Source organism: Onychomys torridus, chromosome 8 (assembly GCF_903995425.1).
Source record: "Onychomys torridus chromosome 8, mOncTor1.1, whole genome shotgun sequence".
NCBI classification, from domain to species: Eukaryota; Metazoa; Chordata; class Mammalia; order Rodentia; family Cricetidae; genus Onychomys; species Onychomys torridus.
The window spans coordinates 65,432,926-65,460,539 of NC_050450.1; the positions used below are offsets into that span (position 1 = coordinate 65,432,926).

General features: G+C 39.3%; 1 protein-coding gene across 1 annotated transcript in view; it reads right to left on the bottom strand.

Moving 5' to 3' along the window:
* The window catches only part of Efcab5 (EF-hand calcium binding domain 5), a 98,243-nt gene extending 71,491 nt beyond the window's left edge, over nucleotides 1–26,752 (bottom strand). Inside the window, exons 1-2 of the mRNA XM_036195375.1 lie at nucleotides 26,327–26,752; nucleotides 12,711–12,867 (exon numbers count right to left, since the gene is read on the bottom strand). Of these exons, the coding sequence (XP_036051268.1) occupies nucleotides 12,711–12,867; nucleotides 26,327–26,709 (540 nt within the window). The 5' untranslated portion in view covers nucleotides 26,710–26,752. The remainder of the gene's footprint in view (nucleotides 1–12,710; nucleotides 12,868–26,326) is intronic.
* Between the last annotated feature and the right edge of the window lie 862 nt (nucleotides 26,753–27,614).

The window sequence follows — 27,614 nt, forward strand, 5'->3', positions numbered from 1 at the left end:
AAGGAAAAGCTCAATGATTAGGTGTACTTGTTGCTCTTGCAGAGGATTGGGGTCAGTTTTTAGCATCCACATGACAGCTCACAACCTTCTGTAACTCTAGTTTCAGAAGATCTGTCACCCTCCTCTGGCCTCAAGGGCATCACACACATACAAACAGGCAAGCATTCATACACAAAAAATAATAAATATTTTAAAAATTCCAATGATGCTACTTTGGCAATGCTAAAATAGGGGCCTAGAATAAATGCACTCCCAATTAAACAAAGATTAATGTGTTACTCCAAGATTCAGCTTTTCATTTCTGTTTAGAAGATTAAAGTTCATCTCCAAAGAACTAGAAGGACGAGGAGACTGTCAGCGCCAGACTGTGAGGTAACAGACACACTCTCTTACGGCCTCCACACTGCTTGCTCATTTGGTTCTCTGGTAATTCTAGAATGACTGGAAATTTTTATCCCCAAATTGCCTCATTCTATTTGCAGCTGGGTTTTTTAAAGTATTTGTTGTTGTTGTTTTGTTCTGTCCTGCTGGTTTTGATTTATCTGATAGCAAAGAGAGTGATGCATTTAAATGTTCACATTCTTTGGGAGGTTTGTGTCATAGAACATTCCTCTTTCTGGAAAGCATAAATTTAAGTAGGTACTAAACATTTAAATCAAATTTTGCAAAATGTTTTCTTTTCCTTTGGAGACAAACAATGATGTGGAAGTTTTTTCTCATTTGGAAAATAGCTACCTGTAATAGATAAGTTTGTTCAATAAGGAGTTGTGTATTTGGCTAGCCATTCTAGAAGGGAAACCAAGTTAGGTTCTTACCTTATGTTATTTGTTAAAAATAATTTTCCAGTTCACCTTAAAAATAAAAACACCCAGGAGAGGCAGTGACGACTGAGCTATCTTGAGAGAGCCATGTAAGCAAAGGGGCAACAAAGGGGCACCTTTAAATGATCTGCTGATTTGTTTGCACAAGAATTAGAAAAATGTTTCTAAATTAGAGAATATCTTTACATTTTTTTAATTAGGAAATTTGAGCTGGTACACACATTTAATTCCAGCACTCGGGAGGCAGAGGCAGGCAGATCTCTGAGTTGGTGGCCAGTCTGTTCTACAGAGTGAGTTCCAGGACAGCCGGGGCTACACAGAGAAATCCTGTCTCAAAAACAAACAAAAATAATATTAAAATATAAAAATAAAAATTGAGGAAATTTGAAAAGCACTCATAATTGATGATCATATATGATAATGCCATCAATACATAATGAGATTTATAATTCTAACTTAAACTAAACATCAACAGGTAAGACAAATATGGAGAATGGGCTATATCCTGCTCCAAGTTACTCTGTATGGTTCAGAACACTTTTTCAGGCTGGGGCTTGTCCTGAGCAATCCCATTTTATAAAACAGCAGTTTCCTCCATCTTTGGTGCAAATACTGAGGTGGAGCGACTCACATCTTGTCTGTGCAAGTGAGCAACCATAGCACAAACATGAGGCACAGACTGCTAAGCAACCTCTTTATACAATAGGGTGCAACCACCTATGACCTTCAAATTAAACCAGGAACACCTGGATACATGAAAATATCAAAACTACATCAGAAACGTAGACCCATGAACTAATTTAACACTCCAGGCCAAAGAATGACACAATCACCTCACTTGGTATTATAAATGTTATTTTTTTTTTTCCCATCCAGGAAAATGGCCACAGCAATGTACCTCTAACGTGGGCTTCTGTTCCAATGAAGTTTCTCCCGCCTAGGACAAGCTAACACTAAAATTGCCCTTCTCTCCCCCACTCCAGCAGCATTTGACAACTCTGCACCATGAGCAGCTCTGCACCTGCAGTTCAGAAAGCTTATCTGACCCCGGCACTGCCCCCGGCCCCCCACCCCTGCCCCCTGTCCCCACCTCTGTCCCCATCCCCACCACCAGAGATGTTTCCGTGAGTCTGAATCAGCTTTCCAGAAATCTTTGCCTTCAGTTGTGGCCTCTTTGAACCCTGTGGACTCTTTACCCTTTGAAGTCATCCTGTAGCTCTCTCCTCTCTCCCCTCTCCTTTCTCTCTCTCCATTGTGAAGTGTATTCCACTTCAACACTCTTAAATCCTCCTAATACTGTTTAATTACTATTAGTAATAATAATGAAGATTGGAATAAAAGAACCTGCTATTGTCCATGACCGAGTCTACCAACTGAAACCAGCAGCACTTGGTGAATTAAATAGGTAATGAAATCAAAGCGTCTTGTGAATTCATGAAATCACACATTAAATGTGGAAAGACAAAAACATGCCTGTGTTGCTGACATAGCTTGCTCACACTAGAAAAGAAATGGATAGATCACATAATAAAGTGTTTTAACATAAAGAATATTTAACTGCTATTTTTTAAAAAATTTATTTGTTTTTAGGGCATTGGTGTTTTGCCTGTATGTATGAGGGTGTTAGATACACTAGAATTGGAGTTACAGACAGCTGTGAGCTGACATATGGGGGCTGGGAATTGAACCTGGGTACTTTGGAAGGGCAGCCAGTGCTCTTAATTGCTGAGCTATCTCTCTAGTCCCTTAACCTCTATTTTTTAAATATGTGAGGAGCAGGGGACATAGCTCAGAGGTTCAGTGATTGCCTAGCATATACAGAGCCCTAGGTACAGTCCCAAGCACTGAAATAAAAAATTGTAGCTTTTTCAGTCTTAGTAATGTTTCCTGTAGGTGGGAATAAAGAAGAGCTCTTGAACATGGCTGGAGGGAGAATAAATCAATGCAATCATAGCACATTTGGCAGTAGGTAGCCAAAGCTCTCAGCTGTTCATTCTTTGACCTAGCCATTTCCACTCTTGGGAATCCATTCTAAAAAAAAATTATTGGAGTTCTGTCAGGCAACCAGGACAATTAGACTAGACTAGGCATTTCTGAGAACTGAAATTCTTTCCTCACAGTTCTAGAGACTGAACTGTCTGCATTGAAGGTTCAGAAGACTCAGTCTGATAAAGTCTCTTCCCCTGGGTTGCAGATGGCGCCTTCTTGTTATGTCCTTACATGGGCTTTCCATGGAGTGCATACCCATATCAAAACATTTGTGCTGCCCCCACCCCTGAGAGAGAGAGAGAGAGAGAGAGAGAGAGAGAGAGAGAGAGAGAGAGGGAGAGGGAGAGAGAGAGAGGAGAGACAGACATTTTTATAAAGTCACTAGCTCTACTCCACTTCTAGTTCACAATTTTAAACTGTAAATAAAGATTTACATGCAGATACTGGTCTTGTTTTTATTAGGAGTAATGAGAAAGTAACTGTCCAACAAGAAAGAAATGATTGAGTAATGATAAAAACACATAGCAAAACATTACAATGCCATTAAAATGTTTTAGGGACCAAGATGGAGTAGAATCACTTTTCCCTATTTCTCTGACTCAAATATGGCTAAAAACCCTTGATATCTGACTGAAAACAAGCTTAATGACTATGAAAGTGGAGAAGAAGGGGGCAGGCTGCTTAGGAACCTGCACAGTGGTGAGTGCTTTGGACTTTTCACCTAATAAATAGCATTCAAAAATGCCAATAAGAACAGATGAAAGCAATAATAAAACCAAGAAAGGGTTGCTTCAGCCAAAGGAGTAAAAATGTGAGTCATTATCATGGTCTGAGGAAAAAATCACAATGTTAACAGTGGATATAAATTGGTAAAAGAATTACAGGCTTAAAAACAAAACAAAACAAAACAACAACAAAAAGGATTACAGGCTTAGCATTCTTCTTCTTTAAACTTTTTTTGTTTATGATTTTCTATAATGAGCCCATCTCACTTTCTTATTGAGATATAATTCACATATGATTAAAGTTCACATTACTTTTATAATTAAAAGTAATATATGACATTTTCTTTTTTTGTTTGTGTTTGCTTATTTGTTTTTCAAGACAGGGTTTCTCTGTGTAACAGCTCTGGCTATCCTAGAACTCACTTTGTAGACCAGACTGGCCTTGAACTCACAGAGATTCACCTGCCTTTGCCTCCAAAGTGCTGAGACTAAAGGAGTGAGCCACCACACAAATCTCAAGAACATTTTCTAAATTGCTTATTTGTAGAGAAACTACTAAGACAACTAGGTCAGTAGTATTGAAAACCAATTTTTGCAAAGAAATATGTCTGTAATTACATTAAAGAGAGAAAGCCTTGCCTTTTCTGAACTTATTTTTTCTCTCAGGCATGCAAGTGTGTGGAGGGCAGAGACTCATTCTCACAAGCAGGATCTCTCCTGCTATCTTTGGGCTCCTGGGATCAACCTCAGGTCATCAGGCTTGCCTCTACCTGACGTGCTGAGTCATCTTACTTGGCTACTCCAAACTATTATAACTCTGCCATTTGCTCTGTGTGTTTTTGAGTAGTGTGTCTCATTTGTATCTGGTCTAGACAAGATCCATTCAGAAAGGATTTAAGAAATCCTTCACACAGAAATCCTTCACACAGAAATCTTCACACAGAAGCTCTATCTTGTGCACGGCTGTCACCTTCAGTGGAGTAAGAACATCAGAGAAGAAACGTGAAAGCTGAATTAGCTCTTGGACTCATTACAGAAAAACTGGAGGAAGAGAGGAAATAACAGACTTGAAAGCAGGCTGTAGCAGGCAGAACTCTGGTCTAGCCAAATGGCTTCTTTCACTTATCCCATTACCCATTACAGTAGAATCATACTTTCTCAGGTTTAAAACTACCATGTAGACCTTCGGTCTCAGATCTCACTAGATTTGTACAATCAGATTTCATTGAATATAAAATACTGGTTTTCCTTGATCTTATCAGAAGGTGTCAGTAGGAGTTCTTCAGATTTTTATATCATGAATGTCATGAATTGAAAGAAAATAAAGGAGCTATTTGAAAATTATAACCCAACTTCGGAGGGGCTAAATATTTTGAAGTATGTATCTTAGAAATGATAAGTTTTTATTCTTTCATTTGATTTATTCCTCAGGTGATGTACATCTATCAAAAGACAATTGAAACTGGCAGAATAATTTGATACAAATATTAAATAACACAGCTCCTTACTTGTATAAATTGCTGTTGATTCAATCCAGGTTCCAGAGATTTGATCATAATCAGATCTTTGCAATGTGATTCTAATTTTAAAATAAAAAGTTATTTGCTAATTAGTTTAGATGTAATAAATTCATATTTTATATTTGTAATATAGTACTAAAATTATTCTCAATTAGTATCTATCCATAGTTACAGTAAATAATTTGTAATTGGATAACATCCCAATTGCTACCAAGGGTTTTTCCCTGGCTTTATTTAACCAAGAAACTTGAAGTTAAAAAGAATGAATCTAAATTTTTAATAACTAGGTTGGAATAAAGCAGAAACAGATATTCATAATAACATAAAAGACTAAAAAAAAAAGTGTAGTCTATGAGAGCATTTATACCAGCAGACCTAAACCAAAGGCTCTCTGTGAACATTCTCTTTAATGAGTTTCTTTTCTTTCTTTCTTTAAGAGCTAGTCTCCTTTTTTATTTTATATTTTGAGACAGGGTCTCTCTACATGTCCTTGGCTATCCTGGAACTTGCTCTGTAGATGAGGCTGGCCTGGAACTCACAGAGATTCACTGCCTGTGCCCCCTGAGTGCTGAGATTAAAGACATGTACCACTATACCCAGCTTAAAATTTCTTTGCCTTTAGTGTTTCTTAATTTAACAAATACCATGTGAATGTGGTCTTTATTGTAAGAGATGTAAATAACATAAAGACTATTCACCATCTTAGAAAATAGTTAGGGTAGGCAGGCGATGGTGGCGCATGCCTTTAATCCCAGCACTTGGGAGGCAGAGGCAGGCCTGGTCTACAGAGCGACATCCAGGAAAGGCACAAAGCTACACCGAGAAACCCTGTCTTGAAAAACCAAAATAATAGTAGTAGTAGTAGTAGTAGTAGTAGTAGTAGTAGTAGTAGTAGTTAGGGAGGTAACCTTGTAAATTGTACGTGAACATGAACTTCTTCCTTTTCTGTATTTTCCTCAGCATCTTCAGTCTCCCTGGCCTCAGAGCCAGTCACCACAGGTGCTTGTCATCCTCTGTGCAGTCACCTTCCTGTGCACTTCCAAGTGTGTGTGCATGCAGACACACAGATCATTTGTTTTTCTCTAATAATTACCAACATTCTGACCACTCACTGTGGGCTTTTCATGTATGATTAGGGGCTCAGGGGAACAGTTTGGAATTGGGAGTCATCAGCTAGAGTTGTGTGTTAGAAAATCCAGGGCGGGGGTTTGGTGAGATGGCTCAGAGGTTAAGAGCACTGACTGCTCTTCCAGAGGTCCTGAGTTCAATTCCCAGCAACCACATGGTGGTTCACAGCCATCTGTAATGAGATCTGACGCCCTCTACTGGTGTGAAAGAATACATGCAGGCAGAACCCTGTATAGATAATAAAGAAATAAATCTTTGAAAGAAAGGATGGAAGGAAGGAAGAAAAAGAAAATCCAGGGTGTATGAACAGTGTATCAGGTGATGAGAAAGCCAGAAAAGTAAACTCTGGAAAACAACACTTAATGTGCAGAAGATCTGAGAAAAAGAAAGGCTAATAAGAGGTGATTGAAGAGAACCCCTGGGTAAGGGTGACCAGTAACGGGGACATTACACCTCCACTTTAGTAACAGGGACGTTACACCTCCACTTTAGTAACAGGGACGTTACACCTCCACTTTAGTAATGGGGAACGTTACACCTCCACTTTAGGGGCTAGAGGCTTAGCTCAGTGGTAGAGCGCAAGCACAAGGCCCTGGGTTCAGTCCTTAGCTCCAACAAAACAAATAAAACAAGCTTCTTCATATGATAACTACAAGTCCATATCGACCTCCCCAAGAGACAGACACAGTTCTATGAAGGAAGGACTAAGACACCAGGTCTCTCGGCTTCTAACAGTATCTCTGCCTTTGTGGACTGGGACAAGGTCTTGGAGAAGACTCTCTCACTCTTGAGCTTTGTAGCTGGCAGAACTAGACACCAGTTAAAACGGCTGTGTGAGACCTTCCACCTCTAGAAAAGGTGCACACTAGACAGGTCTCTACCACCAATGGCTGACACTAAATAACTTAAGAGAAAAAGTCATGTCTTAATTTTCTTCGTATTCTTTACCCCTCACAGTGCCTGGAACCAAGTGAGGGCTCCACAAGTACTGCCTGAACTAATGACCCAGGATAAGTACTGCAGTGAGGGAAAGATGGGGGAACACTCGTCTGGTCGGGGAGGGATCATCTGGAATTCCTCTAATTTTCAGCAGGGTCCTAACAGAATTCTCTTATCTTGCTGCTTACTCTCACCCAAAATAAACAAAAAAGCAAAGAATTTCTGAAACCGAAATGGAGGCTGAGCTGAGGGGAGAACCCCAGTTTTTAAATGGGCTGAGAGCAAAGAGAGGACAGGTTGTCAGGAAGGAAGGCCCAAATCATGTTTTCAAAAGAGCAAACAGGATGCTTTTTACTTTAAAAAGCAAGGAAGGTGAACATGGTGGCGCACGCCTTTAATCCCAGCACTCGGGAGGCAGAGGCAGGAGGATCTCTGTGAGTTTGAGGCCAGCCTGATCTACAGAGTGAGGACAGCCAGGGCTAGCTATGTAGAAAGACAGTCTCAAAAAACTAGAGGAAAAAAAAGCAAAGAAAAAATTAAAATATTCTCACAATGTATAGTTACCACCAAACACGGCGATAAAAAACAAACAAATAAAAGCCAGTGTGTTATACTGGGAGGCAGAGACAGGAGGATCTCTGTGAGTGCCAGGCCAGACTATGTCTTCTACGTGAGAGTTCCAGGCCAGCAGCAGGCCCTGTCTCAAAAAACAAAAAAACAAAACAAAACAAAACAATCAGTGGGTTACAAATTACATAAGTTCCAGGATCCAGACTCATATTCTTAGTTACATGTAAGAGTTCTCTTGGCCTAGTCTTACATAAGGAAAAACGTCTCAAAATAAATGCATCAAAGCCAATGGTCCCTGTAGGGATGGGCTGTCTTCTGCTCCTGGTGTGCATAGTGAAAATTTGTAGGAGAGCTTTGGTTGTTTTAGGGGAGCGGGTGTAAAGACAGCATTCCCACAGTTTCTATGCAATAAAGGCTCCCCTCTCTTGTCAGACATTGCAAAAGGTGAAAAATCTGCGTATAGTAACTTTGAAGTTAGAACTTATCTTATGTGTAAATCCAGAGCACAGCTTTGCTGATGTTTTGTTGCTGTTACAGGGTTTTGAGCCCTGGCCTTTGTAGATGCCCAGCACATGTTCTACTACTGAGCTGCCTATGTACCTGGTCCCTCATTTTCCTTTTGAATTTTTCTGAAAATATAACTACTGTGAAAGTTTTGATTGAAGGTTGAATGTAAAATGTGGTCTGGAACTCATCAGTATTTGTTCACCATTCAGAAATTGTGTCACATATAGAAAATGACATTACAACTTAATCTGAACTAACACATCTGTGTTAGTTTGCATTTGTAACACCCCAGCCATGAGAATACCACACATACATACACACACACATGAATAGCCATGTATATGTATATACATATATGAATATGTAAACTCTTTTTGCCCTTATTTCAAATGCCAATACAAGGAAAACAGTTACTTAGGTATTTTTTTGGTTTTTTGAGATAGGGTTTCTCTGTGTAGTTTTGGATCTGTCCTGGATCTTGCTCTATAGACCAGGCCGGCCTTGAACTCACAGAGATCCACCTGGCTCTGCTCCTGAGTGCTGGGGTTAAAGGCGTGTGCTACCACCGCCCAGCTCTACCTCCTTCTTAAATATAAAAATACTATAGTAATAGGCATATTTACCAAGATGCAAATCTGGCTTTCTGAAAAAAATCATAAAGGACATTCTGAACCTGCAGAGAGAGGAGGGGAAAGAACATATTACTCCTCAGTTACCACATACTTAGTTTTTTAGACTAAAAGTCATGTATATGATCTTTCTAAGTACTTAGACAGCGAGTGTGATGTAGCTAAGACACATTTGCAACTATCTTGGCAATCTTGAGAATTCTCTTTACTTCCTTATCCCCTAATTACTAAACACAAAATTTCAGAGCACATTTTGGCCCCTGTATAAGAAATAGGTTTTCATTTCTATGGAGAATTTTTAGATTCAAGCTAAACAGAGCAGACAGTACAGGTAGCCCTGCCACATGCATGCACATCCTCCCTGACTACCGATATTCTGTGCTGGAGTTCTAGATCACGACAAACGACAAGCCTGCAATGATTCATCATTTCTTCCAAAGTCCACAGTTTACATCTGAGATAACTGTTTGTGTTCCATGTTCTAAGGGTTTCGACAAATGTATAAAGGTGGCATTTATCACTACAGTATCATATAGGATTGTTTCACTGTCTTAAAAGTGTTTGTATTTGAATAGCTAAGAAATAGAGCCAGCTTTGCTGCCCAACAACATATGAATGGATAAAGGAAGTGTAGAGCATTTACACAATGGAATTCTATTCAGCAGTACAAAATCATAAAATCAAAACATTTGCAGGAAATGGTTAGAACTCAAGATCAATGTGCTGAACAAAATAAGCCAGACTTAGAAAGACAAATACTGAGCCGGGCAGTGGTGGCGCATGCCTTTAACCCCAGCACTCGGGAGGCAGAGGCAGACGTATCTCTGTGAGTTCGAGGCCCACCTGGGCTACAGAGCGAGATCCAGGAAAGGTGCAAAGCTACACAGAGAAACTCTGTCTTGGAAAAAAGAAGAAGGAGAAGGAGGAGGAGGAGGAGGAGGAGGAGGAGGAGGAGGAGGAGGAGGAGAAGAAGAAGAAGAAGAAGAAGAAGAAGAAGAAGAAGAAGAAGAAGAAGAAGAAAGACAAATACTGAGTGTTTTCTCTCATGTGAGGAACCTTGATTTAAAGCCTTGATTGTATGTGTATAGTCCTAAGAGTGGAGTAGGACCACAAGAGAAGAGTAAGTGATCTAAAGGACAGACAGTGTAGAGTATGTAATGGACACATGTGACTCGAAAACAGAGAGGAAGATTGTATGAGAGGAGGAAGGGGATCATGGGGACCTTTGGGAGAGGAGAATGAATAAGAACAAAGCATAATACATATCATAGAATGTTATACTATAATAAATATTGTATATAACACTTATTTTATATAAAATATTGTATATTATATGAAAATGCCACAAAGAAACCTTTTGCTTAAATGCTAACTTAAAAATAAAAATCCTGTGTTCCACCTACTCATTTTCCCTTCCCTGATGGCAACAGTATCTGTCTACTTTTTCCATAATTTCTGCTTTTCCAGAATGTCATGTAATTGGAATCACACAGTAGTTGGTCTTTTTAGTTTGGCTTCTCCAACCTTGTAACAAACACTTGGGTTTCCTCCTTGTCTTTCATGGCTTGATATCTCCTTCCCACTTATCACTAGCATTCCACTGCATGACACACCATGTAGATTTATCTCCATTTACTTCAGGGTATCTGAGTCATTTACTTGTGTGGGCAATTACAAGCCAGTATATACATCCATGTGCAGGAGTTGGTATGGATAGGAAACTTTAAGTAATTTGGGTAAATATAAAAGATGGCTATTATTGAATTGTACATTATAAAAGTATGTTTAGTTTAATTGTGTATTTAAAATGTGCACAAAGATTACCAACTTAAGTTTTTTGTTTGTTTAGAACAGTGGTCTGAACCTGTGGGTTGTGACCCCTTGGGGGGTTGCATATCAGATATCCTGTCTAACAGATATTTACATTATGATTTATAACAGTAGCAAAATTATGAAGTAGCAACAAAATAATTTTATGCTTAGGGGTCACCGCAACATAAGGAACTGTACTTAAGTGTCGCAGCATTAGGAAGGTTGAGAACCACTGGTGTAGAAAGAGAATTGTTTTGTTTTTTTAATTCATTTCATGCATATGAGTGTTTTGCCTGCATGTATGTCTGTGCACCACGTTTGCCTGATGCCATCAGAGGCTAGAAGAGGGATTGAGATCCTCTGGAATTGGAGTCACAGACAATTGTGAGGCACCATGCAGGTTCAGGGAATTGAATCAGGGCTCTCTGGAAGAGCAGCTGATTAATGTTCTTAATGCTGAGCCATCTCTCTACCCCTAGAGACAGAGTTTTACAACGTACCCCAGGCTGGTCTCAAACCTATAACAATCCTCCTGCCTCAGCCCCCCCCCCAAGTTCTGAGATAATAGGCATGTGTAAATTTAGTCATTTTAAAGAGTACATATGCATGTGCAGTACATTTACACTGTTGTGATATATATACTTAGAATTTTTCTTTTCACAAATTTAAAATTCTATAGCCATTGAAAACCAACTCCTCTTCCTCTTATCCATTTCCCTTGCAACTGCCATCTTGCTTCTTGTTTCTCTGAATGTAACTTCACATTGGTGAGCTAACTCAACATATCTTCCAAGAGTTTATTTAGTTTCAGAAGCAAAAGTCTTTCAAAGTGGTTGTACTGTTTTGCATTCCCACTAGCAGTGAAGGACCGTTCTTTTTGTTTGTTTGTTTTTTGAGACAGGATTTCTCTAGAGTTTGACCCACAAGGTGGAAGGAGAGAACTGGTTCCTGCAAATTGTTCTCTGACTTTCATGGTAGCATGCACTCCCCCCCCCCCCCCCCCCCCCCCCCGAGTTTGTTTGGTTTTGGTTTTGGTTTTTGAGACAGGGTTTCTCTGTGTAGCCTTGGCTGTCCTGGGACTCGCTCTGTAGACTAGGCTGGTCTTGAACTCTCAGAGATTCAGTGGCCTCTGCCTCTTAAATGCTGGGATTAAAGGCGTGCGCCGCCGCCGCCGCCGCTGCCGCCGCCGCCGCCACCACCACCCCTACAATTCTTTAATGGTGTGTGATGTTGGCATTGTCTCACATGTTTATTTGCCATTTGCATATATTATGTATCTTTGGTGAAATGTCTGTCATGTCTTTTGTTCAGAGTGTGTGTGTGTGTGTGTGTGTGTGTGTGTGTGTGTGTGTGTGTGTGTGTTATTCAGATAGGGTCTCACTATGTAGATCAGGCTAGCTTTGAACTTAAAAGTTTTTTTTCTTATTTCAGTCTCCTGAGTGCTGGGACTGTAAACATGTGTTTCTAGGTCTGGCTTCTGCCTGTTTTTTTTTTTTTTTTTTAAAGGGCTATTTAAATTTTTTATTGTTGAATTTTAATTAATAATTATTTTATATTTTGGACAGTAGTCTTTAATAAGTTTTGTTTTTGTTACTATTTTCTCCTCAGCTCTTCTTCCTTGCTCCATTTAAAGTCATTCATCTTAAAGTGAAATATGATTGGCATTGTATCTTAGGATTAAATATTTTCAAATCTCTACACAATTAAGAGAAAATACTTTATCCTTAGAGAGTGGCTGTTTTTTGCAGCTAAGAGATGTGGTTTCATAGATATTACAAATAGACACACACACACACACACACACACACACACACACACACACTCTATCTCTGTTGATAATGATTGTGTCAGGATCAAGATTTTAAAAGATCTTACTAGATTTTTATTTTATTTTTCACAACCATTAATAAACTGAAGAAATCAATGAGCTCCCAGTAGATAGGTCAAGAATTGACTTAGTTCAGTTAAAGTAAGGATTTCAAGAGAAGCCGCTGACATTGCACTTAACATGCTAGCAATTTCCCTCCTACCACTCCTCCCTCTCCCCTTCACATACGATCCTCCTCTTACCACGACTATAGGAATCATCCCGCTGGGGTTGAGAATCCATTCACTGAACTGTTCCTCCAGAGCCTGCTTTCTCATGGTGGCCACCTTGACTTTGACTGTGCTGATATATTCTCTTTGTTCTCTCTTTTGCTTAACTTTCTCCTTCATGATGGATACTCTGGAGTATGAGAACATGGAATATATGTTAAGAATCCTCAGTTTGGCTCAGATAGTTCAGTGGCAGAACCCAAGAGTCCAGAGCCTCATCTAAAGCCCCGAGTTGCTTGTCTTCCCCCAGCACCACCTGCATTAAGCATTCCTCTTAGGCCAATTTCTACTACTATTTAACTTTGTATAGAGGCTGGCTTATTTTACCTAAGTAAGTAATAGGTTTAAGAAGTATTGGTAGGAGTGTTAATTAACATAATAATTATGGAAAACTGTGGAGACAGCTGAATAACATAAAAGTATAACTACCAAAAGACACAGTAATCTTACTTTTGAGTATTTTTCCAAAAGACTTGAAATCAGCTTGTTAAAAAGAGGTTTGCATTCATATATTAATTACCACACAATTCACAGTAGCAAAATACAGAATCAATTCTGAATGTATAAAGAAAATTTGGCACATAAGCACAACAGTTTGTTATGCAAGATTACCAAAACAGAATCTGTTCTTTGTGAACTGTGGATAGAACTGGAGAATTAGGATAAGTAAAAGAAACCAGGTACAGAAAGTCAAATGCTACATATTATTGATACATAGTAAAATATTTAACAAAATCAAACAGAGAAGCAGAGAGTACAGTAGTGCAGAGAGTACAGTAGTGGTCATGGAGGAGATTAAGGCCAAAGGGAACAAAATACGTCAATTAGAAAGAAGAATAAGGTTTTTGAAAGTATCTATTGTATAATAGTATAGTTTATAATAAAATGTTGCATATTTAAAAATTGCTAAAAGTATAACTTTCAAATGTTCTCTCCATAAAATGATGACTATTTAAAGTGAAATATGTTAGTTAGCTTGACTTAATTATACTACATAGTTAAAAATCACATCACACTGCACCCTATAAATATATAAACTATAATTAGTCAATTTACAGGTTTTTGTTTTTGTTTTTTTTACAAAAAGAAGTAGTAAGAATATCCCTAGAGCCACATGCCTTTAATCCCAGCAGAGGCAGGCAGATCTCTGTAAGTTCAAGGCCAGCCTGGTCTACAGAGAGAGTTCTAGGACAACCAAGGCTACACAGAGAAACTGTTTCAAAAAACAGAGAGAGAGAGAGAGAGAGAGAGAGAGAGAGAGAGAATACCCCTAGAGGCTTTCCTACACCCTCTAAAGGCAGAAACAGTCTAAAGTCTAAAAGTTGTTAGCTTTTTACTTCCCTGGACATAAAAGTCATCTGGGGGGACTCTGATCCCAAAACTAGGATGGAAGAATGGAAGGTCCTCTTATAAGAAGCATGTCAGGTCATTCTGATACTCTGGCTAAACTTGAGAAATCTGCCTGTTGCTGCTATCTAGTCAGAGTCAAATGCTTCCGCAGCCCTGCTGAAGTCCCGAGTACAAGAGTAACTATTGTCCTCTGCCAGAGATGCATCGCCAGGCTGAGAATGAGCAAAGAATGGAGGCTTCAATTGTTCCTATGTTAATCATCCCTATTAGAACTTAAAAAACCAACCAAACAAACCCCAAACTGTTTTGATTGAAATCAAATCACATGGTTCAGAATACTAAAAACAGTGATGAGTGCCAAGTGAATTTTTTTTAGGTCCAACAACATTTGGAATAGGTTTTCATTTTTCAAAGAGGAAAGACCAAGACAATTTGACAGCTTTGAGATGCCAAGACATTTTCACTGAGAATGTGGACTTTAGATAACTCTAATTGTCCAAAAGAAGGTACTGAATAGAGGATGATAGTTTATGCCCATGTAAGACCTTTGTAATTTAATTCTCTAGGAATATAAGCCTTCAAAAATAAACTTTAGGTTTGAAAACAAAAGCATGGAGGCAGGTTAGCAGCACAGAAGAGCCTTGTGTGAACTTCTGAAAGATTAATTAGTATTTTAAAGGAAGGGCTAGATTCCTCTAATGTTGCTAAGCATCTGAAACTCCCGGGGCCCTTCAGCTGTTTTCTCACCCTGCTCTTCCCATACTGCTTTCCTCTCTTTTCTCCCAATACAGCATGCCTGCAGTTTCTACCATCATTCCAATACGGCTTTCTATTTTATACCCACGTCTTGTATCTAGCATTCTCTCACCTATTACACAAGCATTTATTGGACATTTATTATGTATTCTGCTGTTATACAGCTCAGCATCTAATGGCAAGACAGATGAGTGATTGGGATAGTGTCATAAGTACTGAGTGTCTCCAAACTCTCAGAAGTCACAAAAATAGATTCACAAAGTTATTTTTCTGTCACATTTTCATCTGCTCAAAATGTTTTTCCCACTCGCTTTGCCTGACTAGATCTTCCACATGCTTTGGGTCTCAGTTGAGACATCATTTTCTCCCACATCATGATGCCCATATTTAGAAAGAAAATTTAGTTTTGTGCTTCAGAGACACTGTGTATGAGCTTCCAAATATAATCCAAATGGATTTTAAATTGATCATGCCACTCTTTGAGGGAATGGATAACATTTCCATTGTCTACCTTATTTTATGAGAATGTTACACCATCCAACACTTTGTAACTTTGGGCAGTATAGGGTAGATATAACCTACAAGTGGATTCTAAATATAGCTCCCAGGATGGGAAGATAGCTTAGTCAGCAAAGAGCTTACCTTACAAGCATGATGATCCAAGTAAGATCCTCAGAACCCAAGATAAATGGAGGAGAAGAAGGAAGAGGAAGAGGAGGAGGAAGTGGAGGATGGGGAGGAGGAGCAGGAGGAAGGGAAAGAAGAAGAGGAGGAAGAAGAAAAGGGAAGGTTAGGTGGGCATTGTAGGTATGCACATGTAATCCCGGCACTGGGGAGGTGGCAGAAACAGGCAGATTCCTGGAGTTTGTTGGCCCACCAGCCTAGACCACCTGGTAAATTCTGAGCCAGTGAGAGACTCTCTGAAAAAACAAAGGTGGGCAGGGCCTGAGGAATGACACCCGAGGCTGACCTCTGGCCCTGTGCACCTGCATACGTGTGCACACACACTGGCACACATAAAAGCTAACTAATGAAACTAGGTATGGTGGTACATATTCTGTAATCCCAGAAGATGGGAGACTGAGGCAGGAGGATTGCTGTGAGTTTTCAGCCAGCTTGGGCTTCATAGCAAGACCCTGTCTCAAACAAACAAAACAACTAAATAATCAAACATTCCCCCCATATGAGCAAGTGTTCTGAGATTTAAAAAACAAAACAAAAAACCCACCACAGTACAAAATCTGATGAAAGAATAGAAATAAAGACCAGGGATGCCTGGAGGATGGAGTGCTTGGCCATGTGAACAAGCATTTCATTTGACCCTTACTTAGCACCAGCACTGTACAAACTGGGTGTGGTGGTGCAACATAATCCCGGCACTCAGAGGATGGAGGCAGGGACACCCCAAGTTCAGCATCATTCGCAGCTGCAGAAGGAGTTTGAAGCCTGTCTGAGCTACATCTTATAAGATGCTGTCTCAAACAAAAAGAAGAAAGGAGGGAGGGAGGGAGGAGGAAAGATTTTAAAAAGTCTGTGTGTATGCATGGTCTATGTGTGTGTTTGGTGGAATCTTAATATTTGAAAACTGGGCAGTACCAAATGAGCTAGCAAAGGAAACTAGGGACTAAAGAGGGAAATAGAAAAACTGGAAAAGCAGGATATCATGGAGAAGGGAAAGGTATTTCAAGAAGGAAGTGCTATTTTCATGAACACGGCTGGAGAGCAGATTGAAGAAGGGCCACAATCCTCTTGGTGGGTCTAGAAGCATAGAGAATGTGAGGATCTTGGTAAATGCCATTTATTGAAGACAGATTTGTACAAAACCAAATAAATACAAGAGGTTGATAAATGTGTGGGAAGTGATGAGAATGTATGTGGACAAATTAATACATTTGCAGATTTTCATTGTATATGGCAGGGCTGGAGAGATGCTCAGCAGTTAAGAGCACTGGATGCTCTCCCTGAGCAACCTAGTTCAACTCCCAAAACCTACATGGAGGCTCACAACTATCTACAGCTCCAGTTCCAGGGGATCTGACACCCTTTACTAGCTTCTGTGGACACCAAGTACACATGTAGTGCACAGACATACATGCAGGCAAAACACCCATACATGTAAAATAAAACAAAATAAAATCATGGAATAAGGTGTGTTCTTCATGATAACGAAAGTTTGTATTTTTTCCATGAGGTATGACTCAATATCCATGCAGTAAAGACCCATCAATAAGTTCAAAATTCTAACTTACCTAAGAACGTTTACTGAGTCACAATCACCAGGCACATGTCCAGTGTCTAATAATATTTTGATTTAAAAAATTGCCGGATCTTCCAAGAGGTTGTGAGGACATGAATAATTCACAGTGCTCAAGGGTGACATGAGCCTACAAGCACTTCCAAAATATGCAGAAGCAGCACGGATCGATCCAGAGCAGGTGTGATGGAAGGTAGCCAGGAGAAATGGTACTCAAGGGAATTCCCGGGGGACAGGAGGAATTTAGCAGCTAGAGAAATGAGGACTAAGATATTTAGACAAAGAAAGCTGGCACTCTGTATTCCAGAAGAGGATTAGTGAGTTGCTATGTATGAAATAGTAAAAAACGTGCAGAAAGAATGCAGCCTATTTGGCTGCAGTGGATAGTAGTCAGGGCTAAATTTACTATCATTGTGTGCTGGGTATCTACTACACAGTATGGCTAAGTTTTGAAGCTGGCATTTGTGGTAAGCATTTCCTATTTCTATACGAGGTGGCTGAGCCACTCTACTGGGGAAGTGAGAGAAAGGCAGAGGACACCAGAGTAAGGATATTCTACATGGGAGTGGAGTGAGATAAGAAAGTATCTGGTTTGATGGTACAGGACCAAGCTAGGAGAGAATATTTAAAAAATCAAGGCAATTGTATGTATGGCCTTAGAGGCTGGAGCATCTGCTATAAATAAACAAAGCTTATGTTCCTTTGAAAATTGAATTAACAAAATGAAGTAGAAAATCGTAAGAATTCCTGTACATCTTAGGTAGTCTTTGGTGTTTCTACTCCAGGACCATCTCACCTTACATCTTAGTTAGGGTGTCTATTGCTGTGAAGAGACACCATGACCACGGCAACTCTTATAAAGGAAAACATTCCATTAGGGCTTGCTTGGAGTTTAGAGGTTTAATCTACTATTGTCTTGGCGGGAAGCAAGGTAGCATGCAAGCAGGCATGGTGCTAAAGAAGGAGCTGAGAGTTCTTACAGCTTGACTAACAAGCAACAGGAAGTGTTCTGAGACAGACACTGGGTATAGCTTTAGCATATATGAGACTTAAAAGCCTACTTCAAGAGTGACACACTTCCTCCAACAAGGCCATACCCACTCCAACAAAGCCACATCTCCTAATAGTGCCACTCCCTATGAGTTGTTGAGGGCCAATTACATTCACACCACCACACCTTATCAGTCATTAGCCCAGGTATACAGCTCTAGCTGGAGAGAAATTGACTCTGAACTATTTCAATCTCTTTAACAACAGGAATGCTCTATGCCAAAAACTCATTCAACATCAAGTTGCAGGATGAGGTTTAGAAAGGTGGAATATAATTTAAGGAGACTACGATTTTGCAGTCCATAAGTAGCTTTTTTTTTCCCCTTTGATCCTGGAAGTGATGTATTCTAGACTGTCCTCAAACTCATCAAAAAGCCAGGGATGATCTTGAATTTCTGATTATCCTTCCTCTACTCCCAAGTGCTGGGATTATAGGCACACACCACCATGACAAATTTATGGGGTCCTGGGGAGTGAGCCCAAGCTTCATGAATGCAAGGCAAGCATTCTACCAAATGAACCATAGCCCTACCCTATACACAGCTGACTTTTAAAGTTACAACGGGACATGCATGCTCAGAATGTCATTTATACATGCATGCTAAACTAACTAGAGTTTATAAATTGCTATGCTTCAGGTTGAACAAAATTAGGATTTTTTTTTTTTTGGATAAAATCCTACTACATACCACTTGGTATAACAGAAATTAAATTATTAAAAGTATTATCCTTACTTTTGGTAAAAAATGCTTTACTGGAATGATAAAATCTGTTTTCCAGTACAAATGGACAAGCTTATATTACTAATATCACCTGTGGAGAAGCACCTGCAGGATTTCCTCTCCTAATGTTGTTTCAATTTGGCTCAGTAACGGGGTGGCAGCTGGTGTGGAGTGTGAGCAGACAGCTGTCTAGGAAGCCAGTCTCCTGGCAACTGAGGAAAGCCTGTACTGAGGAAAAATACATCCTGTCTATTGCCAAGTCCTAGCGCTGGAAATTGTAAAGATGAGTTAGACATTCTGAGGCATTTTGGTGTGTGAAATACAAAATAAGTACTGTGAGGTAAATCTTAGAATCTTTTGCATAAAATCTTTTGCATTTCTCAGCAGAAAAATACATAACGGATTTTGGCACATGGTCCATGTAAATTACTCGAATATTTACAAGTAATTGTAATCTGTAGGAAATTACAATAAATAAGATAAAGGCTTGCATGTTTCTCCCTTTAAAATTGTACTTGGTTTGTGTATCTCTAATATTTGAGCATTTATACTGACTTGTTCCTCTCCTTTATGTAGCTGTGATAGATAAAGTAATTCTTTGGAATACCTTTTTATGATTATCTCTCTTCATGGAATAAATGCCCTATCATTAATGCATAAGGTTAATAAAGATAATTCACTAAAAAATTCTCCAAAGATACCTCAGAGTGGAGCAGATATCCGTCCCTCAGACTGTGAAATCAACAACAAATGCTAGGATACTGAAAAGATCCAAGTGTTGATTGTGGTGTTTGTTTGTGTAGCCTCGCAAGTGCTGAGATTACAGGTGTGAGCTGCCGCACCCAGCACTAAGGACTCTCAGACCTACCTACTTTGCTGAGCATTTCAACTGGCACCCTAGGATCTTATATGTCAAGATTGATTGAGAAATAGGCTCTGCCTCTTTGGAATAATCTGCAATTCAAATATTAATAAGCTTCCCTCTTATTATTTAAAATTCTTTAGTTAAAAATATAGTGTAATTGACTGTTTTTGGTGCCCAGTTTTACAAATTCTAACACATTTACAAGTACGTGTAACTCCTAGGCTGTTAAAAATTTCAAATCTTATTTTAAGGGCAAATATTTTGCATTATCAATTCACAAACCAGAGGAAAGAAACTTTCACATATAAATCCCCGAGTACTGAGGAATGGGAGGCAGGAGGAAAAGATACAAGAACAATAAAGATACAAGGGCAAGGAGCACAAATCCCACCTGCTTTATGGCTTTGTAAATTTACATGCAAGGCTGAAAGATCAAAGTCCACTTGGACCCTTCATCTACCTTTCAGAAACTTGATAAAAAGCAGTGCATTATATTGTGCATGTAAAACCACCAGGCAGCAGAAATGCTGTATTTTTCAAGTGAATGGCTGCCACCATAAAAATTATTCTACATAAATAAAGAAGGTCTGCTCAATCTATTGCTATGAGACACCAGAGGTGAATAAATGCCCATTTCTCCTGGGAAGAAAACAGATGAAAATTTTAAGTCGAAGTCACTGGAAGTTAAACTCTTGACAAACCAACAAACCTTTGGCCTACTTTTGACGAATAGAAATAAGGAAAAATGTTCATTCCTTTGCCAAGAGTCTGTAACAGATTGAGAAAACACAAGACAGAGGTCAAAGAATTTTAAATCAGAACTAATTTTATGATTAAATTAGATTGCTGAGTATCCGAGCTTTAAGTCAGTAGGCACTGGGAGCAGAACATTCTGTTGAAAAGCGTCCGTGGGCTGTCTGAATAAGCTAAAATGCCTGGCATTGTCGTTGCCGGCATACAATAGGGTTTGGACTTTGGCCAGAGGGAGATGAAGTTCTAATCCTAGTGATGCAGACAAACAAAGCCTTCGATTACTTTAACTCTTTCATGGAGTTCCTACTGTTGCTCCAGGAGAAACTAGGTGAGGCCGGAAAGACGACTTAGTGGTTAAGAGTGCTGCTGCTCTTGCAGAGGACCGGGGTTCAGTTCCCAGCACCCACACCAGGTAGCTCAGACTGCCTACAACTCAGTGCCAAGGAATTCAGCAGTCTTTCTAGCCTCCAAAGGCACCTGCACATACATAGTGCATGTGCTTACATACAGGTACATACGTACACACAAATAAAGAAACGAAGACTCTTACTACACCTCAAGAAGGCCTGAAACATCCAAATTCTCAGCTCTAGAAACATTAGTCAAACAAACTTGTCTTCACATGTCATGTCATTGGCTGGCAAAGGAACCTAGGCCAGGGACTTGATGTGTCCATTTGTTATTCTTATTATACCTTCTGATAAATGACAAATGCCTAGAGTTTTATGCACTGTTTGAAGTTTACATACCCCTCTGATAGGAGGAAGGGCTTGTCAAGTTTTTGATTTATAGCCTTGACATCAGTTCCCAAATTGTTAGTACATCTTTTTTTTTTTTTTTTTTTTTTTTCAAAAGTGAATAGTTCTAGATGCAACCTAACGCGTTGTTCAGAACAGATGGTGAAGAGAAGTGTTCTTTGAACTATTTGTTAAATTCAACGGCATTGCTTCCTGCATGCTGGTGGAACTTTTCGCTAGTACTAAAGATCTCTTCATTTGGTTGCTTTTTGCCTAATAACTTCCAGTAGGACTTATTTTAAATACTTCCCCAGAGGATCTGATTCAGAAAAATCCGAGGGATAATGTAGGAATCTGAACATTTGGGGCATGTGGGCGTTGGGAAGAAAATCCAGGGCCTTGTGTATAGTCTTTACTTTAACCAAGCACCCTAGGTGATTTTGCTGTCCTAGGGCATCACACTTTCTAAACTATTGTTTCTACTGAAAGTACAAGTCTCACTTCCACATCGCACTGGCTCTCTCCAGTTGTCAACTCGACACAGCCTGGGGGCACCTCAAAGGAGAAGCTCCAACTGAGGAGTTGTCTACATCAGAGAGGTCAGTGGGATTATCTTGTTTGTTAAGTGGCAGAGGCGAGCATAGCCCAGTGAAGGTGGTACCATTCCTTGGGAAGGCTGTTCTGAGATGTATTAAAAAAAAAAAAAAAAGGAAAGGAAAGGAGCTTAGCGTGAGCTGGTGAACAAGCCAGATAGTGAGAGATGTCCCTCCGTTGTTCCTGATAGCAAGCCCTGTTCCATCTTAGTGTCTTCTTATGCTTCCTGGTTGAGTTCCTGCTCTTTCTTCAATGACAGATTGTGATCTGCAAGTGTAAGCCAAAAAAGCCCTCTTTTTTTCCCTGCTAAATCGATTTTGGTCAGAGTGTTTTATCATAGCAACAGAGAGCAAACAAGAATACACATGTAAAACCTAGGAGTTCTCTACAATGTGCATAATGTATACACTATACATGTGCATAATTTCAAAAGATGTATTAGGACTTCAGGGGTGTAACTCAGTGGCAGAGTGTCTAGCATTCAGGGTTCTAACCTCAGCCCTACCAATAAATAAATAAATAATAAAACTACATATACAAACATAGATAATTAGTTGTTTACCATATAGAGAAGATACTAAACAAGATACAAAGAATTTTAGGGTTTTTAAAATCAATTTTGGTATAGGTGTGCATACCAGATGACATTCAGAGAAAAATATGGAAATTTGGGGAGAGGTCCTGAGATTTGAAGTCCACTGCTCTTGAGATCTTGGAGAGGCCTCATAAATATCATTTACAGTAGGGCTCAGTAAGCAAAACCCAGCCAACTCACAGCTTGGCTTTATGTGGCTAGAAAGCTGGTAGATAGATTTCTAAGTGGTATTTTTTTTAAACCAAAAGAATAATAATATTTTGTGGCATGTGAAAATTATGTAAAATTCAAAGTTCATGACCCATAAATAAAGTTTCAAGGGCACACAGCCACACTGACTCATTTACATGTTGTCTGTGACTGCTTTTGTACAAGAACAGCATTACTGAGTAGTCGTGACAATTTGCCAAGCAAAAATATTTCAATATTTATGTAACCAAATGTACCAATATTTCTGATTTGGAGTCATGGGCTAAAAAGGTTTATCTACTTCAGAGGAGGAGTGGAATTAATTGGAAAGGAGAAAAAAACAAGGGCAAGTAAGGATGGGATGGGAAGAATAAAGTGTGCGATGTGAATGTGTGACAATATCATACGGAAACCCACTATTACGTATACTAATTAAAAATAAGCTGTTAACAAAGTAAAAAATTGTCCTCAGTAAAAAAAAAAAAAAAAAAAAAAAAAAGATTTTAAATCTTGATTTCTGGGGCTAGAAAAATGGCCCAAAGGGTAAGAGCACTGGCTATTCTTCCAGAGGACCCAGGTTCAATTCCCACTTGGAGGCTCATAAGCGTCTGTGACTTCAGTTCCAGGGATCTCTGGCATTCATGGGCACCAGGTACACACGTGGGTGCACAGACATACATTACATACAGGCAAAACACTTACACACACAAAACAAATAAACATACCCTAGTTTCTTCAGAGCTTGTTTTTGTTGTTGTTCTCTTTGATATGAAGGCTTACTTTGTAGTCCAGACTTGTTTTCCTGAAACAAGCTATGAGCTCAGGCTGGCCTCAAACTTATGGTGATCTGACTGTTTTACTTTCTCAAATGCTGTGATTATAAGCATGAATCACCATGCCCAGCTGTCTTGGGTTTTATATGAGTTCATTTAATATATAAACAGGTTTGGATAAATCTAAAAACTGAACTAGTTTTTATAATCATATGTTTGTTTCATTATTATTTTGAGGCTATCCTATATAAATTATAGCATAAGGCAAACCAATAACTATGTCAATATTATTAAGAGCCCAAATTTTCAGACTTAAAAAAAAACAAATCCAAACTTTGGCACCATGATACATACCTATAATCCTAATATCCATAAGGTTGAGGCCAGAGTATTCCTATTAGGCAAATGCTCTGCCTTGAGCTAATCACCAGCCCCTAAATAATTTTTAATATACTATTTTTTATTAATTCTTCAAGAATTGCATATATGTATTTTAATCACATTTACCCCTAACACCTTCCACTAATTCCTCCCAGCTCCACTCCCACTTCACCCCACCCAATTTTATGTCCCACATATATAGAAAATACATTGAGTCCAGTTGGGGATGCCCATATACTCACAAGTGTGCGACCATCCCATGGATAACCTACCAGGGGCCACATCCTTAAGAAAACTGTGTTCCCAACCCCAGAAACCATCAACTATTAATAGCTCCTCAATTATGACCCATTCATATTATTTTTATTGTAAGAAAATACTTGACTTTAGGGCCAAAAAGACTAGAACCCACAGATAAAGTAAGTTGTGGATGGTGAGGCAGTAACATGAGAACCATTTCTACTAAAGTATTGAAGACAAGAGTGTGCACACAGCCACTGCTGTGCACCCTGAATTAGATGGAACAGTCAATGCAACTAGATAAGAGAAAGATGCTAGAGGCATAAAAATTGAGAGTAAAAAGGAAGACTATTATTTGAAAATAGCATAGTTGTTTCCCTAGAAAATCCAATATAGCAATTCAATTTTACTATAAGAAAACTCAGTAAGGAACCAGAGAACAAAACTATATAGAAATTAATAGTTTTCATTTCTTCAGATTACTTCCAAACCCCAAAAAATTGTAGTGAAAGAAGAAGTCCACTTATAATAGCAACAAAAATGTATAAGATAACCTGCAACAACTCGAAGAAGGAATACAGATACCTATATACATGAAAACTTTAAGGCAACAGTGACAGATACAGAAGACAAGCAAATATTAAATAGCAATCGCAGAAACGCTTGTCCTTGCTAAAGATGGTCATTGGCTGGGTGCGGGATGGTTCAGTAAGTCTTTCTGGGATTACTAGACAGTCATTTGTAAAAGAATAAAGTTGTATCTACATCTTACAAATTGCTCTAGCATAAATTACAAATTTATTTTATATTTGTTTATATTTAAAATAAAAATTAGTATCATAATTGGGTGTGGTGGTGCATGTCTTTAATTCCAGGACTTGGGAGGCAAAGACAGCCTGGTCTACATGGCAGGTTCCAGGCTAATCAGGGGTGCATAGTGAGACTCTGTCTCAAAAAAAAAAAAAACAACAACAAAAAAAAACCAAACCAAAACAAACAAACAAAAAACCCTACAGGAGCAGAAGAATATGTGGGCAAATTCTTGTAATATTTTAATAAGTGACTGACTCAAAATGGGATGCTATAAAATAAAAGTTAAATCCAGCTGCATAACAAAAGATAAATGTTATTGTTTTGGTTTTTTGAGACAAGATTTCTCTGTGTAACCCTGACTGTCCTGGAACTCTCTGTAGACGAGGATGGCCTTGAACTCAAAGAGATCCACCTGCCCCTACTGCAGAGGGCTGGGTTTAAAGGCGTGAGCCACCACCACCTAGCTTTACTGTACAATTTTATTTTCATCGTTTTGTTTTTTGTTTATTTTTTTGTTTTTTCAGACAGGGTCTCACTGTGTAGCCCTGGCCTTCCTGGAACTTGCTTTGTAGACCAGGCTGGACTCAAACTCACAGAGATCCACCTGCCCCTGACTCCTGGGTGCTAAGATGAAAGGCCTGTGCCACCATGCTGGGCTTACTGTACACCTTTTTAAAATATATATTTTGACTTTTGAATTAGGTTTCTCTCCAGTGCAGAGTCTAATACAGACATAAATATATACTTGAAGTCCTAATGTGACAATCAGATCCAAGTAACTAGCTAGGTGTGCTGGTGCAGGCCTATAAGCCCAGCACTTGGGAGGCGGAGGCAGGAGCATTCCAACGAGTTTGAGGCCAACCTGGACTACATAGTGAACTTAAGCCCAGTTTGAACTTCAAAGAAAAACTCTGTATCTCAAAAAACAAAACAAAACAAATAAACTTATTTTAATTCGTCAGTCTTTGAAGCGCTTTGAAAATAAACCTTTTAATTCATTAGTCCTTGCAGCGCTTTGAAAAAGTGAAGCACATAGTAGGAACTCACTAATACAGAGCCTTACTATGTAACCTTGAATTTGCTTGGAGTACACAGCTCAGCAGCAGAAACAAGAGAGACCCTGCCTGAAAAAGCTGGAAGATGAGATCTGACTGCCACAAGGAGTCCTTTGACCTGCAACATGTGCCATGGGCATGTGCACCGCCCACATACTAACTGCATAAAAGAAAAATGTACGTTACAGGAAATAATTTTTCTACTCAGAACTATTAAAAAGAAACTAAATTTACCTCAGCTCCCAAATGCTAGGATTACCTGTGTGAGCCACCCCCACCCCCACCCCCCCACCCCCACTCCCCCACCCCCCCCCCACCCCCCCACCCCCCGCCAGCCAACAAATGCTTCTTGATTAACTATAAAATCATTTCTTTCAAGTCCTGTTTGCATTCACATCATTGCTCTCTTAGCTTTTCAACGCAAAGGGACAGAGCACCAACTGAACACACAACAAACTGTACCTGTTGCTGATTGTACCGGGCACGTGTATCTTCAGCTTTTCTGTGACTTCTTTCATCACCCTCTGGTAACCAGACATTCCTGGGTCTTTGATATAGTGAGTATTATTTCTCATTAAATATTCCCCCAAATAATTAATTGGATCAAACTTGGTTGGGATGTCAGCTCGGCTCAAGAGTTTCTTCTTTTCTACCTGCATTAACATTTGTTCTACTCCCGGAATCAAGGTGGGTAGAAGCTTGTCCAGCAAGTATGCCCGGGGACTTAGTGTCATGCTTTCAATATTAAACCAGTTTTTGGCCAAGTCATCCCTAGGGAGATTTTTTGCAGTCTTCTTTTCTTGTTCCTTCTTCAGGCTATCCTTCTCTAACACATTCTGCTGCATGACCTGAGCTCTTGCTTCTACTATCTCATGAAAATTTTTCTTCCATGGTTGCTGTGTTTTTAACTTCAGTTCATATTCATCTAAACCAAGAATCACTTGTGCAGGTTTTCTAAACACAACGTTCCTGAAAGCTGCATGGGAGTCCTCATCTGAGAAGAAAAAAATTAAATGTAAGAAATACTAGAAGTAGGGGCCTGGAGAGATGGCTCAGTGGTTAAGAGTTTATACTACTCTTGCAGAGGACCCTGGTGGGTTCCCAGCATCAATACCATGCAGCTCCCAGGGACCTGAACCTACTGCTCCAGAGAGTCTGATGCCGTAGACATCTGTAGGCTCCTGCACTCACAGATACACATATATGTAATTTTTTAATTAAGAAACACTATAAATAGAGTTTAATTGATGACTTTAGGATATATTTAACAACAAAAGCTTCAAAATTGTTTACATGGTTTACTGGAGCACAATCAAAACAAAAATCCTGAGAACAATCATTTGAACCATAAAAACATTTGCTATTATATTGTGGAATATTAGTTAAAGATGTGTTACATCCATTTATGCTGTGGAATGTTGTTTAATGATGCAAAGATGTGTTGCATTCTTTTAGAGTGCATCTGTTTGACTCTGTGAAGCTGTGTTACTTTACTGCCTAAAACACCTGATTGGGCTACTGAAGAGCTAAATGGCCAGTAGCCAAGCAGGAGAGAGAAATGGGAGGGGCTGGTGGGTGGGGTGAATAAATAGAAGAAATCCAGGCAAGAGCACGAAGAGGAGCAGGAAGGAGAAAGAGAGGAAGAACGAGAGAAGGCGGTGGGAACATGCCTGGAGCAAGAAGCAAGGCTGACGCCGGCCAGCCAGACATTAGAGAAGCAGTGAATGTAAGATACACAGAAGTAAGAAAG